We start from the raw sequence: 18,290 nt of genomic DNA, 5'->3' as shown, positions 1-18,290 counted from the left end.
AGTCCAGTGGTTGTTAATCACTCACAGGTCAAGTTTAAATCTGGTAACCAATTAGAGTCAAGAGGTCATTAACCAATCAGAGGTCAGATTTAGAGGCTGATAGCTAATTAGCGTCTACAAGTCGTTAACCCAATGTGAGCTGTCAGCCAATCAGAAATCATTAGAATATACACACACATTTACACACACACACACACAGAGATCAGAAGTACCGCTGTCTCTGAGGACTCAGTGTCATGACCTCACCCCTGCAAAGGATCATGGGACTGACACACACAGCGGTTTGTTTCTTTTTTTTCCCATGATGCCCTGTGTGTAATTTGCTACCAAGGGGCAAAGTGACCTGCAGAGTCAAACTGTTTTCATCCCGACCTTCTCACACAACAGAGGACACACACACACACACACACACACACACACACACACTCTCTCTCTAAATGTATTCATACAGTCGTGGCCTTGTCGACTGTCAACACATCCATATTCATGTTGTGGTATTTACACTGATCCACAGTCACAGTCTCTGCTGTGTGTGTGTGTGTGTGTGTGTGTGTGTGTGTGTGTGTGTGTGTGTGTGTGTGTGTGTGTGTGTGTGTGTTATAACCTGAGGACCAGATGAGTTTTATTGATCGTGTGCAGCAGCAGAAAAAGGTGACGACTGTTCACAGGTTCAAGTCCAGTTTCTGTTCTTTTTCTTTTCTTCCTCTTAATTCATCCTGTGTTTGTTTCTTCTCTCTCTTTATTCCCTCGTTCCCTCTGTAAACTCTGTTAGTCTGTCATTTCAAAATAAAAGCTCACAGCAGGAAACAGCAGAATAATAATTCTCTTTCTTCTTTTCCTAACAAGTGTTTTTATTTTTCACTCTGTCTTTCCTTCCTTCATCGTCTTTCTTTTCTTCTTTCCATCCTTTGGCTGATCTCTTTCCACATCTTTCTCTTCCATCTCTGTACAGACTGTTTCAAAGTCGGAGGTGATGGAGGAGCCGTGGAGCCGGGGATCAAACCCCCGACAGCAGAGCACTGGTTGTTGGTTTCTGCTGCAGTGACCTCGTCCTCGTATTAAAGTGTCCGTCTGTCTGAACCTGGACGAGCAGACAGACAGACAGACAGACAGACGCCCTCTCTCTCTGTAACTCTGAGGAAAGGATTGCAGCACTAATGCAACATGAAAGCATCCTCACCCCCCCTCACCCCCCTCACCCTCCTCACCCCCTGGAGGCTGCTGAATGAATGAGCACTGCTTATGAACATCAGGAGGATTGCGTTATGTCTTTTCTGTAGATAATGAAGCTGCAGCTCGGAGACGGACGCTCGGTGAGGAATCAGCCGAGGACGGACGTCACCTCTGCCTCTTCATGTTCCTCATCTGAAGACTCGCTGATGCTCCGTTTACCTGGATGATCTGCAGCGTTTGGAGACGAGAGCTTCCACCTCAGACTCTCAGAGAGGAGACTGATCAGGGATCAGCTTCAGGGGCTCTTTTCTTTTCTTTGTTCCATCTCTTTTCTTTCACCTCTTTCACTAAATTTTCCTTCTTTCCTTTTTTTAAATCACAATAATCTGGAGATATGATTAAGACAGAAGCTGAGCTGCAGTACTGTTGTAGTATCAGTAATATCAGTGGTAGTACTGTGAGTGTGTTACCGTGCAGAGCTCTGTAGGCTGATCCCAGACAGGTGGAGTTGGACAGATCGATGGTGTAGACCGGAGCGTTGAACACATCAGACAGAACCTGACACACACAGACGAGGAGGATTTCCTCTGTGAATCTGCTCAACATCAACAATTCATCAACCGAACAGAGAGCGGAGCGACGGGAAACTTCAGCAGATCAAAGAGTCAAAAGGTTCTGAAAGGAACGGATCGATTAAAGGAACAGGCCTCAGGTGAGTCCTCAGACTCCTCAGCACAGAGCCACTGATAAAACATGTACAGGAGGCAGTGAACACAACGATTCAGAATGAGGACAGGTGAGGACAGATGAGGACAGGTGAGGACAGGTGAGGTCAGGTGAGGTCAGGTGAGGACAGGTGATGACAGGTAAGGACAGGTGAGGTCAGGTAGACTCACCTGCAGAATCTCTTTATTAGATGAAGCTCCTCCTGTGGCCAGCACTCTGGTTCCTGGAACTGAAAGCACCGACAGTCAGAGCTCACACCTGTTTGAACACCTCATCACATCAGGTGGATGTGTGTCACATGACCTGGACCCAGGTAAAGGACAGGAGAGCAACGTGTTCTTACTGATGGAGTATCCCAGCCTCTCAGCGTGGAGCCTCCTGGACAGAAACTGACCCTCCACCAGAGCCCGGACCTCCACCTGAGGACTGACTGAGGACACCTGCAGGACCAGGACCAGAGGGGACAGGTGAGACCAGGGGGAGGCAGGTGAGACAGGTAGGAGATGGAGGTTAGAGTCTGACCTCGGTGTCGTCCGAGTCGAAGCGATGAACTCCCACTGCAGGAGGAGTGATCTCCATGGTGTCAAAATAAAAGCCTGGAAACACAGAGAGGAAGCAGTGAGAGGGAGGGAGGGGGGAGGAGGGAAGGAAGAAAAAGTGATGGGAGAGGAGGTAAAGAAGGAAGGAAGAAGGAAAAGGAAGTTGAGCTTCACCAATGTTTCCGTTGTTTCCGAGCGGCGTTTCCCTCAGAGCGGCCGAGAAAACTTCCCATGATCCTCCGGTGCACTCGTTCCTGACACGTTCCCTGGTCAGAGAGCCGTTCTTAAAGCTGAGGATGAAACAGGTGAGGAGTTTCACTCAGCTCTGACGTGTCTGTACTCGAGTAAAAGTACTTAGTTACTCTGAGACAAACAGGAGCAGAGGAGGAAACTGATCCTGAGGCTGCAGCTTCTTCCTCTGTGGTGTTGAAAGAGTGAATCAATAAACCGGGGGGGGGGGGGGGGGGGGTCAGCCTGAAACCATTCATCTGAGTCCACCTCTCTCTCTCATCCATCTGTCACTCCCTCTCTTTCTTTCTTTCTCTTTTCTTCCTCCAGCTCTCCTCACCTTCTCACTGACAGAGATAAACACAGCTAGGCTAGCTGTTCCCCCTGTTTCCAGTCTTTATGCTAAGCTAAGCTAAGCTAACCAGCTGCTGGACGACCTCCTGTGTTTTTATTTCTCAGCTCTGTGTGTGTGTGTGTGTGTGTGTGTGTGTGTGTGTGTGTGTACCACAGCAGAGCCATGTACTCCTGCCAGTCGACAGGGTTACAGAAGACGTGACCCTCCAGGGCCGGGCGAGGCTGCTGGATCCACAGGAAGACTGTATCACTGGTCCCCAGACTCACCTGCACACACACACACACACACACACACACACAGGGTGTTGACAGAGGATAACACACAGATTTAAAGAGTGTGTGTGGGTGTGAACTCACAGCGATGTCTCCCTGCTGCAGCCTCATTCCTGCCAGAGACGCTGAGACACAGAGACAGGAAACAGGTTTTATCTTCTGTTTCTCTTCAACACAAACTCTACGACAGATGAAGGATGAGACTCTGCTGCTGTTCACACACTCCTTTAATGAGACTGTGTTTTAGTTTAGAGTGGACAGATGTCTGTAGTAAAGATCTTTCTGAACTTTCTGCAGCTGAGAATCAGATGTTTGAGAAGGAAAACTGACTTCATCTGACAGAACAACAGCACCACCATGTGTTCATTTAACAGAACTACAGCAGATTCATGTCCTGTGAGTCTGTCTGTCTGTCTGTCTGTCTGTCTGTCTGCAGCTTAAAAACAAACTGGTCTCAGACGGTTTCGTTCATTATTTCTCTGCTCTGAGAACAGTGATGGTTCATTCATTAAATCTCAGTATCTGACCTGGGTTGTCTCCAGTGAAAGCCACCACTCTGCAGCTCTCAGAGAAACCACATCGACGCACAAAGTAGGAGGAGACAGGACCCTGCAGGACAGAGAGGAGCAGTCACACCTGAGTCCAGTACAGACCAGTACAGACCAGTGTGGACCAGTCTTACCAGGACGGATGTGGGGGGCAGTGGAGCTCCCAGCAGTCGGTCCAGATGTGGAGCAGTGGCTTCCAGGCAGATCTCAGACCAGGTTCTGCTCCTGATGTCCAGCAGATTCATCCCCGAACCTGAACAATCGATCGACCAGTTCATCAATCAGAAAGATTCTCTGATCGATCTCAAAATAAACGAGTGAAGTCTGGTTGGTACCGTCGCTATAGTCGATGGCGGCGTAACCGCCGAGGAAGAGAGACGCCGCAAAACTGCTGACCAGTGAGATCCTCTGAAACCAAACACATCAGCCCATCAGAAACATGCAGCGACGTGCTGGGGTCAAAGGTCACAGTGATGCTCTGGAGGCTGACCTCAGTGTCCTGGAACTCCTCCAACCGGTTCTGCCGCAGTTTGGCGATCTGGTTTCCTGTGAAACGCTGCGGAAAAACACACGGATTCATCCTTTAAATCTGTCAAGGACTTCTCTGATACACAGACAGGGAGACAGACAGAGAGACAGATAGGGGGACAGACAGGGGGACAGACAGGGGGACCTCGTAGGCTCTGGATCCGGTGATCTCTGCCAGTCTCAGAGCTCCTCCTGCTGCTGCCTGCAGGTCCTGACACTGCTGACTGCTGCTGGAGTCCATCCACACCGGAGAGTCCAACACCGAGAAGCTGCCCTGTCAACACAACAGAGCACGTCAACACACACCAGCACATCTCATATTAACACACACACACACACACACACACACACACACACACAGACCTGCAGCTGCTGGTACAGACTCTGGTCCGGGTCGAGCTGGTTCAGAGTCTCAGACGCTCCTCTTCTCCAGTACACGCTGCCATGTTGCTGAGAGAGACGCAGTCAAATGTTCAGATGCTGTTTCTCCACCAAACTCCATTCACTTTTCTCTCAATTTTACTGGAGTCTGTTCATATGTTTTTACACTCTGCTGCTAAAGATGAGAAACAAGGTTCAGTTTGTAGCAGCAGGTGAAGGTGGAGTGTCGGCTATGCTACGTGGCCTAATGTCCCTGAACGCACCACAAACAACACCAGATCTGCACATTACTCAAACACTGTTCTTCAGACGTTAAAAATGTTCCTGAAATATAAATCAGAGTCTGGATCTGCTTCAACACACAGTGATGGAGCATCATGTGATTAATGAGGCTGAATATTTTCACTCATGAATATACTGAACTAATGAGGAAGAAAAATGAGCATCTCTCCACCAAACTCCATTCACTTTTCTGTGGATTTAATGAAACAAAGTTCAGTTAGTAAAACAGGTAAAGGCGTAACATCAGGTGATGCTGTCTCTCTCCCTCAGGTGTGAAGGTGTCTCACCTGGCCGCTGCCTGACAGCGCTCTGACTCTGGAGAAGTCAAACTCCGCCCTCCTCATCTTGTCCAACAGCAGGTCCAGAGCCTGAGGACAGACACAAACAAACGACCAATCACAGGGTGCGTTCGTTTCACGGCGGGTGGAGACACTGAACGAGGTTTTGTTGTTTTGTTCAAACCTGCTGAGCCAGAAAATGTGAGTTGTCAGGGGTCAAAGGTCAGAGGTCAGCTGACCCCCCCCTCAGTGAGTTAATACCTAAACTGAGGAGTTAGTGATGAAGAGAAAACTCCTCCATCATCATGACGGGGACTGAGTCTCACCTTGACCCACATCAGAACAGGAGAGGTGACGGTCAGTCTGTCGGCGTGGAGCTGGACCCCCCCCTGAGTCCTGCAGACACCAGGAACACAGGCCTTCACAATAAAATACCTCAACAACATGGAGAACACACTTACCAAAATAAAAGCACAGTTGTCACCGTCACCTGAACTCAGGCAGCTCCGAGTCAAACAGGACGTGGTTCTGATGGACCACGTTCAGGTCTCCATCAATCGCCACCACCTTCAGCTTCAGGGACACACAGTGGGAGGGGGGGGAGTTAATACAGACATGAAACCCTCCTCTGTACAAACCTCAGACCAGAGACCAGAGTAAACCTGGACCAGGATCCACTGAGGGGAGAAAACTCTGGACACACAAATCAGACGGCTACCACTGAACCTGGACTAGGACCCTGGACCGGGACTCTGGTTTACAGTGGTGAACCAGACTCCGCTCACAGTCTGATCGAGTTTCTAACACGTCCTCAGTCAGTACCGGGTCCAGAGTCCACCAGAGTCCAGGACTCAGACCGACTCACTTTAAACTCTTTCTCTCTCGCGCGCGCGCTGCTTCTTCCGCCACTACTCGACGTAAAGCACGGCACGTGGCAGGCGGATGTCGGACAGGTGAGACGCTGTTTACCTGCTGCGTGCTGAAGTCGAAGCCCAGGTAGAGAGAGTCCTGAGCGGCCGCCATGAGGAGAACACACCGGTCACTGACACGCACACCGAGGAGGGGGGGCGGGTAAAGATTTAAAGAGACACACACGCTCTGACGTCACGTTCTGAGCCTGCGCAGAGGGGCAAAGGAAGTCTGCGGGAACATACAAAATAAGAGCATGAAATAAATAAAAAATAAAAAAGAGTTAAAACTGGAGAATGGAGGAATGAACTGGTCTGACCTGATTTAAACTGGGATGTACTGGAGTGTAGACGTCCCCTCAGTCAGTCTCTCAGTCAGTCAGTCAGTCAGTCAGTCTCTCAGTCAGTCAGTCAGTCTCTCAGTCAGTCAGTCAGTCCAGTCTCTCAGTCTCAGTCAGTCAGTCAGTCAGTCTCTCAGTCAGTCAGTCCAGTCAGTCAGTCAGTCAGTCCAGTCAGTCTCTCAGTCAGTCTCAGTCAGTCAGTCAGTCAGTCAGTCAGTCAGTCAGTCAGTCAGTCTCTCAGTCAGTCAGTCTCTCAGTCAGTCAGTCCAGTCAGTCAGTCCAGTCTCTCAGTCAGTCAGTCTCTCAGTCAGTCAGTCAGTCAGTCAGTCAGTCAGTCTCTCAGTCAGTCAGTCTCTCAGTCAGTCTCTCAGTCAGTCAGTCTCTCAGTCAGTCAGTCAGTCAGTCAGTCTCTCTCAGTCAGTCTCTCCAGTCAGTCAGTCAGTCAGTCAGTCAGTCCAGTCAGTCAGTCAGTCTCTCAGTCAGTCAGTCTCTCAGTCAGTCTCTCCAGTCAGTCAGTCTCTCTCAGTCAGTCAGTCTCTCAGTCAGTTCCAGTCAGTCTCTCAGTCAGTCAGTCAGTCCAGTCTCTCAGTCAGTCAGTCAGTCAGTCTCTCTCAGTCAGTCAGTCAGTCAGTCTCTCAGTCAGTCAGTCTCTCAGTCAGTCTGTATTCCAGTGTCCGTCCTCTCAGTGTGAACAGTGAACAGTGAGCGTCTGTTTGTTCTTCCCTCAGGTCAAACAAGCTGATGTGATTGTGTGAACAGGAAGGTCAACGCAGCACATTGTCCTTCACTGTTTACACACCAATCAAAGTCAGAGAATAATACGCTGCCGTGTGTGTGTGAGTTAGTTCCTCCTGTACAGGTTTCACTCCGTCTGGATCTGCTCTGATCGACTGTAGGAGCAGGTTTTGTCTTGTCGGAGCTTCCTGACGGGTTTTAAACGCACCGTCTGCTGACAGCTGGGTTCACTGAAACACCTGCAGCAGGTGTGTCGCTGCTGATGCCAACAGGATGTCCTGCTCCTCCTGCTCCTGCTGCTGCTGTGAGAGTCCCAGTGGAGAGCTGCTGCAGGGTAAAACACACACACACACACACACACACACAGTCAGGATGTTTGTGAGCAGAGACAGTGTGAGTGAACAGGTGACTCAGGTAAATATCACATCAGCTGGTTTGTAACAAGGTGTTTGATGCACTGATGCTTTTAGATCGATGGATGAATCTCAGACCTCCAGACGTCCTCCCTCGACTGCTCACCTGACACACCCACAGGTGATCAGTTACTCACCTGTCACTGAGCTCAGGTGGGAAACCTGAACTCAGAACAAAGACCTGAAATCTCTCCAGGAAAAACTTTACAGTTTACAGTTTTTGTTGGACGTGAACCAGGTGGTCTCAGGTCTGAACGGTCTGGATCATTTTCCTGTCCACAGTGAAAACTGAGAGACTGAGTGTGGACATCAGAGTTTAAACTGAGCAGCTGAGGATCTTTATTTTATTCAGTCACAACTTTTCATCAGTTTTTCTTTTTTCCTTTGGTTTTTAAAAATGAGGATGAATAAAAGGTTAAAAATGTTTGAATGTGTTGATCTGATCTGAGTGTGGTGTCTCCTGCAGGGATCAGGAAGAAGGAGCAGCTGGTCAGAGAGGAGGAGGAGGAGCAGGAGGAGGAGGAGGAGGAAACAGGGGGAGGAGGAAGAGGAGGAGGAGAGGAAGAGGAGAGCAGGAGGAACATGGACATCTCTCTGCTCAGAGAACAGTACCGGAGCAGCAGAGACAGACAGAGGAGACACACTCAGGTGCTTCTGTTCCGGAGAGGTGAGCGGTTTGTTTACCTGTCTCGTGCCGCCGCTTTGAGAGTCAGTCAGACCGGAAACGGATTGGTTTTCGAAATAAAAGCAGGAGGCGGTGGAGTGTGTTGAGAGAAACCCGCAGTTCACCCGATTAGATGTCGGTTTGAAACTTCGTAAAATGCGTTTGTTTCTCTGTTCAGGAACACGACAAGCTAACCGACACGGAACACACACTTCCTGTTGCAGATTTCACAATAAAAGCACGGTAGACGTTTGTCTAATAATCAATAACCTGCAGCTTTGATTGGATCGATCGTTTTTCTCTGCAGTGTCAGAGGAGCTGTCAGACGCCATCAGCATCATCCCCGTCACTCAGGGTTTGACGTCACCGCCTCCGGCCCCGACCTTTGACCCCGACCCGTCGACCTTTGACCCCTGGCACCTCCACCTGGGCCTCCACCGGCGCTCCTGCCCCGGCGTCAGCGTCCAGCTCCCGGGCTCCTCCCCGGAGACAAACAGCAGCGTCCACAGTTCGTCCAGGTGAGTTAGTGATGCTACAGGAGGGTTTCACCTGTGCTGCAGGTGTGACTCACCTGACTGCAGCTCAGACAGGTGAAGTTCTCAGCCTCCGTCAGCTCCTCCTCTCTGGTTTATTTACAGGCGTCCGTCATCTTCGTCCTCGGAGTCCAGAGGAACGTCTCCCTGCAGCTCCTTCAACAGCACCACAGAAGAAGACCTCCGAGCAGGGGGGTCCAGAGCAGATCCTCCTGAGGATTCTCAGGAGAGCTCGGCCCCCGGCTCCCTGACCAGCTCTGAGGGAAGCTCCACCCCCGTCGCCTCGGCCGCCGGCTCACAGGAAGACCTGAAGGAGAGCCGGTCTACAGATGTAAAAACCAGCGCTTCAGTGAGGAGGAGGGGCCTCAGGTTCACCAGGCAGCTGAGCGTAGGGGGGGTGGGCTCGTCCTCGGGGGTCCACCACAACCAGGACTTCTACCCGTTCCCCAACAGGAAGACCCCGAGGATCTCTGAGGCCGCCAGGAGGCTGGGGATGTACTCGTCCTTCTGAGCTTAACTGAAGGGGAAATAAATGACGTTCCTGTCTCCTGGGTCCTGGTCCTGGTCCTGGTCTCAGTTTTACCTGATCACCTGCTCCTTCTCTGACGTCGGGGACTGAGGTGAAGTCGCTCGTTCACAGGAAACGAGTCGTCAGATCAGATCAGATCAGATCAGTGTGAACCAGGAAACATTTCATGTTTAAAGATTCACTAAAGAAATAAAGAATCATGAAAATAAAGTCTGTGTGTCTGTATGAGAGAGAGAGCACAGACCTCAGTGCATCATGGGAAATCCCCTGATGCACTGAGGTCTATAGCAGCAGAACCAGGTTCAGGTTCAGGACTCGACGTTTCACACAAAAAAACTCAACCCAAACCTTCATTTTCTTTATTGGCTCCATCAACATGAGACACATGGAAACTCGACTCCAGACCAACGTTTAGCTGCTGCTCACAAACACAACACAGGACGACTGTGGTCAGAACAACTCGGTTTAAAGCAGCAGCTTCCTTTGGTTCATCAATCAAACAGTCAAACCTGAAGAGAGCTGAGGCCTCCAACTGATGATTTCATTTAGAGAAATTTAAATGATTACAAATTAAATTCTGCGTTAGTTTTGCATCTTAAAGCCTCCGTACATGAGTGAGCTGCTTTTCTCAAACGGAACATTTTTCATGTTTAAAACCTTTTGAACCTAAATCAACTTGTCAGTATCAGAAATGAAAAGTGAGCAGCTTCACTTTTAGACACGTTTTCAAAGTAAAGTTTTATCTCCGCTGATAAAAATCTGAAAAGAATAATTAGACGTTTTCCACTCGTGTTTCTGTGTGAGGACGGTGATGAAGAGGAAACCTGACTCTGAGGGGAAGTCCTCTCTGCTTTGGCACTTTACTGAGCCTGCACCTCAAAGACTGAACAACAGAGGACAGGTGAAGTGTGTGTGTGTGTGTGTGCGTCACACGGTGTGTGTGGACCCTCGGCTCAGGTAGGTCTTGATGGTGTCGATGAGCTCGCTCTCCTCCTCCAGCGTCAGGTCGAGATAATCCTCCTCGTGGTGAGAGATGTCCTCCAGCACCTCGCTCACCAGCTCCTCGTCCTCTGCAACAGCAAACAGCCTTCAGCTCATCCACACACACTCTGTCCACCTGAGGCTCTGACACCTGTCTCACCTGTCTCACCTGTCTCACCTGTCTCACCTGTGGAGTTGGAGGAGGTGGTGGGCTCCTCTGAGGAGGGGGAGGTGGAGGAGGAGGTGGGGGTGGAGGTGGAGGTGGAGGGCGGGGACAGGACGCCCTGGTTGTCCAGCAGCAGCTGAGTGGCCGACTGGACGTCTCCACCCGTCAGTCGGAGAGCCTCCTCAGACGCCTCGCGCTCGAAACCCAGGTACAACAACTGAGGAGACACAGAGAGAAAACCTCAGCTGCTCCACCTGTGCTCCACCTGTGCTGTCTGAGCTGGACTCAGTAGAACACATTGACTTAGGTGCTGTACCTGCTCCACCTTCTCTGGACTCCACCCTCCCTCTGTGTTGTTGTTGGTGGCCTGAGCAGCCTGACTGGAGTCCTGGAGGATCTGAGACAGAACAGCATCAGAGGAACGAGTCAGTGAAGAGGCAGCAGATCGTTTACTGTTAGTGTAATCTCAGGGAGTATCTGCAGTATTTTCAGCTGTAATCTCAGGGAGTATCTGCAGTATTTTCAGCTGTAATCTCAGGGAGTATCTGCAGTATTTTCAGCTGTAATCTCAGGGAGTATCTGCAGTATTTTCAGCTGTAATCTCAGGGAGTATCTGCAGTATTTTCAACTGTAATCTCAGGGAGTATCTGCAGTATTTTCAGCTGTAATCTCAGGGAGTATCTGCAGTATTTTCAGGTGTAATCTCAGGGAGTATCTGCAGTATTTTCAGGTGTAATCTCAGGGAGTATCTGCAGTATTTGCAGCTGTAATCTCAGGGAGTATCTGCAGTATTTGCAGCTGTAATCTCAGGTAATCTGTGGGGGTCTGACCTGGCAGGCTCTGTTGACGTCTCCGTCGGCGCGGTGCAGAGCTCTGGCGGCGTCTCTCCTGGAGAATCCCAGCTCTGTGAGGACGGTGATGTCCTCCATCCTCCTCCTCCTCTTCTGCCTCTCCCTCTGCTTCAGCTCCTCTCTCTCCTACAAACACATGGTCACAAAGTTAAACCCAGCGAGCGCAGAGATCTGGACCCACATCAGGTCCAGGACGAAGCAGAGACGGAGCGTCACCTGTCTGCGGCTGCTGATGTGGAAGGCGGCCTCCTGCAGGTCTCCCTGACAGGCTCTGAGTCCGAGCCGGGCCTCTCTTTCAGTGAAACCCAGAGTCATCAGCTGAGCCATTTTCTCTGAGTCCAGACACAGACGGCTGTACAGAGACTCCACCTGAACACACAACAACCACGTCAGGTGTCTGTCAGCTGCAGCAGCTCCTCTCACACCTGACACACTGAACTCACCTTGGACAGCTGCTGCCGGGCCTGAGAGTCGTTTCCCTCGAGGAAGGAGAGGAGACTCTGCAGGAGGTAGAGCCGCAGGAACAACACCTCCTCTCTGCCTGTGTTACCCTGACAACACACACACACACACACACACACACACCATGAACCGTTTGATTCACACACAGAGGAGCATCTGATCAGGACAGGTCAGTGGATGTGTCACCTTGATCATGAGCAGCCTCTGCTGCTGTTCTCCGTAACACTGCAGGAAGCAGTCCTCGGCTCTCTGCAGCCGACTCCGGCCGTCGTCCAGACACGACAGAGCCTCCAGAGCTCGGTAACACCACACGATGTCCAGCTGCAGGACGGCGTAGTTATCCACCGAGCTGAGCAGCGCCGAGTCGCACTTACTGAAACACACACACACACATTTACACAGCGCGTCGTCTGCTGCTGCTAACGCTGCTACATGTTCTACTGCTGCTGAACAGACTCCAGCTGCTCCACAGATGTTCCTGTGTGGAGGAAAAACCAGGAAGTATCTGCAGCTCGGTGACCTCTGACACCTGCTGATGTCAGAGGTGAGGTCAGGAGCGCGTACCTGAACTGCTGGTCGGCCTGCAGCAGGTGACACAGAGCGTTGTCGTACTGCTTCCTCTTCATCAGAGAGCGACCTTTCTCATGGAAACCCATGGCCAGGATCAGAGCCTGACACACACACACACACACACACACTCTGATGAGTCATCATCAGTAAGTAAAACCTAAATCAGCTGCTCAGTGATTGGTTCTTCCTCCCACCTTCCTCTCCTGGTGGGGGATCTTCAGAGGGTTTCCCTTCTGGTCTGCGATCTCCAGGAACGGCGTGGTGTCAGGGTCCTCGCTGCCGTCTGACAAACAGCAGAGACATGGAGCACAGGTTAGCTTAGCTTAGCATAAAGAGCAGAGGCTTTTACTGTGGAAAAATCAGCAGGAAGTGTAGAGTCACCTCCACAGCAGCTTAACATCAGTCAGGAAACAGTAAAGAGGGATTAAGAGGATGGAGATGGTCTGAGAGGAGAACGTGACTGACGCCTTTAAAGACTAAAGACCAGACTGCAGAGGTGTCTCAGAACTTTCTGATCACACCCTTTAACAGTGGAAATAATGGCTGGAGACCACACACAGACCAGGTCTGGAGTACCTCTCTCTGACAGGATCTGGAAACCTTTCTGGGTCCTCTGGAGACTCTCGTTCTGCTCCTTCTTCTTCTGCTCCTCCTCGCTCATCTGCTGCTTCAGCTCGGCATCGCTCACCTTCAGCACCATCACCTTACTGTGGTTCTTCACGCCCTGCTCGTCCAGACGCTGGTCTGAGACAAACAAAACACTCAGGTTCCTGTCCATCCACTCACTGATTTGAGGACCAGCTGTGTGTTCCAGCGCTTCACCTGCAGGACGTGTGAACTCACCTACAGACAGAGTTTTCCCGTTCAGGATCAGTTTGATGTACCTGAGGCCGTACTCGTCTCCGATCCTGCAGCAGAGACACCAACAAAGAGTGTGAGAGGAGAAAGGACACGAGAGCTGCAGAGACCAGAGTGAGCGTACCTGTCCACCACCTCCTGAACCGACACGTCCAGCCTCGTCTCCAGGAAGCTCTTCTTCGACTTTGGATCCTGAAAACAAACACACGTCAGCTCTTGTGCTGTCACAGGTGAGGCTCAGGTAACAGGTGGAGACAGAGGACGAAGAAGAAGAAGAAGCTGTCAGTCTGTCACCTGTCTTTCTCCGGTCAGTCTCCTGTCAGTCACCTGTCTTTCACCTGTCTTTCTCCGGTCAGTCACTTGTCTTTCTCCGGTCAGTCACCTGTCTTTCTCTGGTCAGTCTCCTGTCAGTCACCTGTCTTTCACCTGTGCGTCTACCTTCCTGCTGTCTCTGGGCAGCAGCAGCTCCAGCGTGGCCACGTTGGTCTCTCTGTACGTCTTGTTTCCTTTCCCTCTCTTCACCGTCTGAGCTCTGATGGACTCCAGAGCGCCCCCCACCTCCGTCACCGACAGACCCAGCTGGGGGGCGTAGCGCTCCGCCAGCTCCTGATGTTAGAGAAACACAGTTAGCAGAGCAGCGTGTGCAGCGATGATACAGCAGAAGGTGTGAGCTCACCTGTATGTGTGGCTGTCCCGGCTGGTTGTCCTCGTCGGTGTACGGGGGGTTCCACAGCTGGATCTTCTCCTGCTTCAGCAGCTTCTTCAGCTTCGCCTCCGTGTTCTGCTCCGCCATTGTGTCTGAAAAACAACCAGAGAGCAGGAGGATGAAGGAGAAAGTGAAAGTGGTTGCTGGTGGAATTCCCCTGCTTTTTATTTCCTGCTGAGTCACTACTGCTGAACTTTAACCAGCTGCACTAAAAGGATCCAGAGCTGCTGATCCCTGTGTCTCTTTAAGAGAGAACCTTTGGAGCAAGGACGGTATCACCACCAGACTCCATAGAGAAAAACAGGGATTTAACCAGGAGCTGCTGGAATACCACTGCCTCCATCTGTTAGTGTGTCTGTGTTACTGTGTGGTACTTTTTCTTCACACAGTAACACACACACACTAACAGATGGAGGCAGTGGTATTCCAGCAGCTCCTGGTTAAATCCCTGTTTTTCTCTATGGAGTCTGGTAGAGATATATAGAGATGATTATTGATTAATCAGTTGATTTATGTGAGTAACTGTATCTATCAGATAAAAGAAGTGCAGTAAAGAGTATAAATGTAGTGTAACGTAGCAGAAAATGAACATAGGTCAGGTCAGTTTTAAAGGTGAAAGGTTGTCAGATGCATTGTGGGAGATGTAGGACCCAGTGTAGTTAAAAGCTTCGCTCCAGAAAACAGTGAATGTTTGATTCCTGAGGTTTGACGAAGCTTCATCCCAACAGACAGTGAACCACAGAGAACTACGATGATCACTGACACTGAGTGAGGGAAGCGGAGACTTGAATAAACAGTTGTTAACGACAGCAGCAGGTTCAGCGCCAGTGAAACGCAGTTAGTCTGATTCAGACGAACATCTGCTGACAGGTCAAACTTAGCTGCTAGCTTCAAACACAGATGGTTTCTGTTCGTCCTCCTTCAGTCCACCGATGTTCAATGTTCCTGTGAGTTACCTGGATGTCAGAGGACACGGGGACAAACAGCTCCGCGCTGTGAAACGTCTGTAAAAGCTCCGGTAACCGTCTGCTGCTTCTTCAGCTCCGTGATGTTGTTGTTGTGGGTTTGTCGTTTCCGGGAAGGAGGTGACGACAGAGAAGAGGAGGTCTCACTTCGAAAACGTTTCACGATCCGGTTTAACGTAACCGACGTCTGACGAAGACACGAGAGAAGCTCGGCGTCTCTGAAGAATAGACGATCTTTGATCTGCTACGGCGCCGCACGAGGGTCAAACGTCCTGATGATTTTATAATAAAGTTCGACCAAACGACACAAAGCAATGAAATTAAATAAATAAAAAAAATAAACAGAGTAATAAAATAATGTTTTACCACCTAAATAATTAGAATTATTTTATTACCGAGAGTAAAATAAAATTAAACATAAAATAAAATGAGCAACACAACGAAGACTGATAAAACAAAACAAAAAACTTGGTCAAATTACAGAAAAAAAGAACAAACACAACAAACCAATAAAACTCATTAAAGTTAATACAGCAGTAATCTGTTACATTACTTAGTTACTCTAGTTACTCAGCTCAGCTCTGGTGTGTTTAAAGTCAATCAGTCAGTGTTCAGCAGAGCTCACCTGCTGCATGGAGGCAGACAGGTAATAAAACACCTTGTTAAAATGGGACTTATTCTGATTTATAACTAAAGTAAAGACACAGAGATTATAGATACAGAGATTCTATTAAGACTGGAAGCTTCATGAGGAAAGTTCTGTGGTAAAAACCAGTTTTATCTGAGGAGTGATGTCACAGTTGGAGGCGTGGTCACAGAGCTCTCTGCCAATCAGGACTCACTCCTCCTCCTCTGTCTCAGAACAAGAAATCATTTTCTCATCAGACTCTAAATGATTTAAGGTGAAAATCCTGAGGACAAATCTCATCTTCACCTTTAACCATGATCAGTTACAACATCAAACAAGATGATATATGAAACTGAATGATGCTGTTACTGATGAGAGAGAAACTACAGACCTGATCATTTATCAGCAGATCAATGAATGAATGATAATAAACTAAACACATGTGCATGATGCTGAATTAGACAGACGACAGTATGTTCCATTATAAGAACTAAATTAAATCTTATATTACATCTTTCAGCGTGTTACAGAGATTCAGATTTGAAACAAATGACCTGAAAATATTTGGAAGAGGAGGAGGAGGAGGAGGAGAAGGAGGAGGAGGAGGAGGAGGAGGAGGAGGAGGAGGAGGAGGAGGAGGAGTGTGAGTGTGTCTGCAGAGACTGTGTAGAAGGACAGAGCAGCAGCAGAGTCCAGATACTCTGCTGCTGCTCTGTCAGATCCAGAGGAACACACAGGGATGATGGTGGACTGGACTCTGTGTCTGACAGTGGAGCTGTTCTCAGATCAGTTCAGACTTGTTACCTCCCAGTAACATGGACCAGTCACAGCCTGTCTACACACAAAATGCTGCTGTTTCAACATCTGGATCATCAGCACACAGCTCATCCTCACTTCCATTAATGTGTCCACTTCCACCTGCAGAGAGAGAGTCAGAGCAGAGAGGAGGTGGATCAGTGTTTACAGACTCTTCATCAGCTGTCAGTGAAGCTGTCTGACAGATGGACAGATATACAGATGTGATGACTGGACTTGAGCAGAGCTTCTGCTCTGTACAAACACCACATGGTTCCAACATGTAATGATGCTTCTCTGAAATAAGAGGCTTCAGTCACACTGATCTCAGAGCTGTGACAAACATCAAACTCCTCAGTTGTTCAGTGTTGAAATGAGACAACAAACAGTGTCAGATCAGATCTGCTGCTTCCACAGTTTGATGAATGAGGACCACTGTCTCTATACATGCTGTGAGGCTGTCAGCTGGAATCCAGCTTTATTTCCTCAACACATCAACACAACAACAACAGTCGTCTTCACATCAACTCAAACACATCATCACAACCAGCTTCTGGCTGATCTGATTGGCTGACTGTTCTCTGTCTCTCTGTCTTTCTGTCCAATCCTGAAGCCTGTCACCATTCTCCTCTCACAGCTTCACTGAGGAAAGCAGCCACTGAGAAGGTCCCAGCTTTACAGGAAACACTGGATCTCTGCTCTGATACTAACTGTGTTTAGGACAATACTGATGGAAGCAGCATGGACTGACTCCAGATACTGACCTCACAGTCTCCAGTCTGTAGTCTGGGTCCTCCACAAGATCTAACAGATCCTCCACTCCTGAATCCTTCAGGTCGTTTCTGCTCAGGTCCAGTTCTCTCAGATGGGAGGGGTTGGACTTCAGAGCTGAGACCAGAGAAGAACAGCTGATCTCTGACAAACTGCAGGACCTCAACCTGAATAAAGAATAAAAGATGTGGATCAAATCATTGATAATCAATCAGATCTGTCCTGATCAATGATGTTTAGTCTAAAATGAGTAAAGGGACTTTGTCCTTCTGTTATTGTGGATCATCATCATGTCAGTATTTATTCATATTTCAAATAGAAATCTCCAGTTGTTTGTTAATGATACAGATCCAGTATCAGTGTGAACAGGACTGATGAGGGTCTGGATCAGACAAAGAGAATCATCTCTACAGCTGCTCACTAACTTCACTCTGACTCTGAGGACGAGACAATCACAGTTCACCTCTCTTCACTCTGTCAGTCTGTTTAACCTCTGGTTACTTTATCATGATTATTTTATGACTCACTGTGGATCTGTCACATTGTTTCTCTGTAAATGATCGATTTCTAATCAAACACTGATCAGTTCAAACAGTTTGAAGATGTTGTGTTGAATGTTGATTGAAGTGCTGGAAGAAGAAGACAAGATCCTCAGTGTGGATCAGTATAATATGAGCCTGATGTCTGCAGGTTAGAGTCAACACAACTTTCACATCAGATTCATCTCAGCACAGAAAGAAAATACGTTACATTTCTTTGCTAACAACGAAAACTTAGCGAACTGATTTTAAACATTAACTCAAAATACTGACAGACAGGTGAAATAATTAAACTCACCTTGTTTCCTCTTCGACTGAAGAAAAATAAATCATTCACCTCTCCCACACAGCCTTTAATTTAAACATAAAACACCGGGAGTTACCGTTTCTGTTAAGTTTACCGTTACTGTCAGTTAACGGTTATCACTTCCGACTACGATCCTTTCAAAATAAACTCCACGGGAAGTACAAAAAATAAAAGCACCTAAAAACAAACTTTACATCTATTTAACAACGAAACAAACCATATGGAGGTTATTTACAACTATTCCTCAGATTCAGAAGA

General features: G+C 48.8%; 4 protein-coding genes across 7 annotated transcripts; 1 reads left to right on the top strand and 3 right to left on the bottom strand.

Moving 5' to 3' along the window:
• Nucleotides 1-1,187: 1,187 nt before the first annotated feature.
• LOC108891905 (xylulose kinase) lies at nt 1,188-7,599 on the bottom strand. 2 transcript variants are annotated; one of them, XM_018689259.2, is made up of 18 exons: nt 7,503-7,599; nt 6,280-6,450; nt 5,801-5,883; nt 5,637-5,706; nt 5,320-5,400; nt 4,733-4,819; nt 4,515-4,643; nt 4,332-4,397; nt 4,177-4,249; nt 3,976-4,094; nt 3,821-3,902; nt 3,378-3,418; nt 3,172-3,287; nt 2,613-2,728; nt 2,422-2,495; nt 2,243-2,339; nt 2,070-2,128; nt 1,197-1,731 (listed from the first exon to the last, which is right to left on the bottom strand). In XM_018689259.2, the coding sequence occupies exons 2-18, from the start codon at nt 6,331-6,333 to the stop codon at nt 1,456-1,458; spliced, it is 1,623 nt and encodes a 540-aa protein (XP_018544775.1). In that variant the 5' UTR covers nt 6,334-6,450; nt 7,503-7,599; the 3' UTR covers nt 1,197-1,455. The 2 variants fall into 2 exon arrangements, with proteins under 2 accessions (XP_050923824.1, XP_018544775.1); XM_051067867.1 differs by lacking the exons at nt 6,280-6,450; nt 7,503-7,599 and having other exon boundaries at nt 1,188-1,731; nt 5,320-5,494; nt 5,801-5,869.
• LOC108891906 (histone H3.v1-like) lies at nt 7,491-9,643 on the top strand. Its single transcript, XM_018689262.2, has 4 exons — nt 7,491-7,628; nt 8,174-8,374; nt 8,679-8,889; nt 9,010-9,643. The coding sequence occupies exons 1-4, from the start codon at nt 7,568-7,570 to the stop codon at nt 9,413-9,415; spliced, it is 879 nt and encodes a 292-aa protein (XP_018544778.2). The 5' UTR covers nt 7,491-7,567; the 3' UTR covers nt 9,416-9,643.
• Nucleotides 9,644-9,778: 135 nt separating this feature from the next.
• LOC108891904 (NEDD8 ultimate buster 1) lies at nt 9,779-15,136 on the bottom strand. 3 transcript variants are annotated; one of them, XM_018689256.2, is made up of 15 exons: nt 14,984-15,136; nt 13,998-14,119; nt 13,748-13,927; nt 13,446-13,513; nt 13,307-13,371; nt 13,040-13,207; nt 12,658-12,746; nt 12,458-12,564; nt 12,080-12,266; nt 11,875-11,982; nt 11,648-11,800; nt 11,411-11,557; nt 10,897-10,977; nt 10,593-10,797; nt 9,779-10,503 (listed from the first exon to the last, which is right to left on the bottom strand). In XM_018689256.2, exons 2-15 carry the CDS (start codon nt 14,112-14,114, stop codon nt 10,361-10,363), a joined length of 1,818 nt encoding a protein of 605 aa, XP_018544772.1. In that variant the 5' UTR covers nt 14,115-14,119; nt 14,984-15,136; the 3' UTR covers nt 9,779-10,360. The 3 variants fall into 3 exon arrangements, with proteins under 3 accessions (XP_018544772.1, XP_018544773.1, XP_018544774.1); XM_018689257.2 differs by having other exon boundaries at nt 10,602-10,797; nt 14,984-15,135; XM_018689258.2 differs by having other exon boundaries at nt 13,760-13,927; nt 14,984-15,135.
• Nucleotides 15,137-15,366: 230 nt separating this feature from the next.
• On the bottom strand, nt 15,367-18,128 carry LOC127139669 (NACHT, LRR and PYD domains-containing protein 12-like). The gene is made up of 2 exons (XM_051067868.1): nt 18,024-18,128; nt 15,367-17,353 (listed from the first exon to the last, which is right to left on the bottom strand). Exons 1-2 carry the CDS (start codon nt 18,056-18,058, stop codon nt 17,122-17,124), a joined length of 267 nt encoding a protein of 88 aa, XP_050923825.1. The 5' UTR covers nt 18,059-18,128; the 3' UTR covers nt 15,367-17,121.
• Between the last annotated feature and the right edge of the window lie 162 nt (nt 18,129-18,290).

This window comes from Lates calcarifer, unplaced genomic scaffold (assembly GCF_001640805.2).
Source record: "Lates calcarifer isolate ASB-BC8 unplaced genomic scaffold, TLL_Latcal_v3 _unitig_2057_quiver_978, whole genome shotgun sequence".
NCBI classification, from domain to species: domain Eukaryota; kingdom Metazoa; phylum Chordata; class Actinopteri; family Centropomidae; genus Lates; species Lates calcarifer.
The sequence above is the reverse complement of the archived record's forward strand: the minus strand, read 5'-3'. Positions and strand labels throughout refer to the sequence as shown.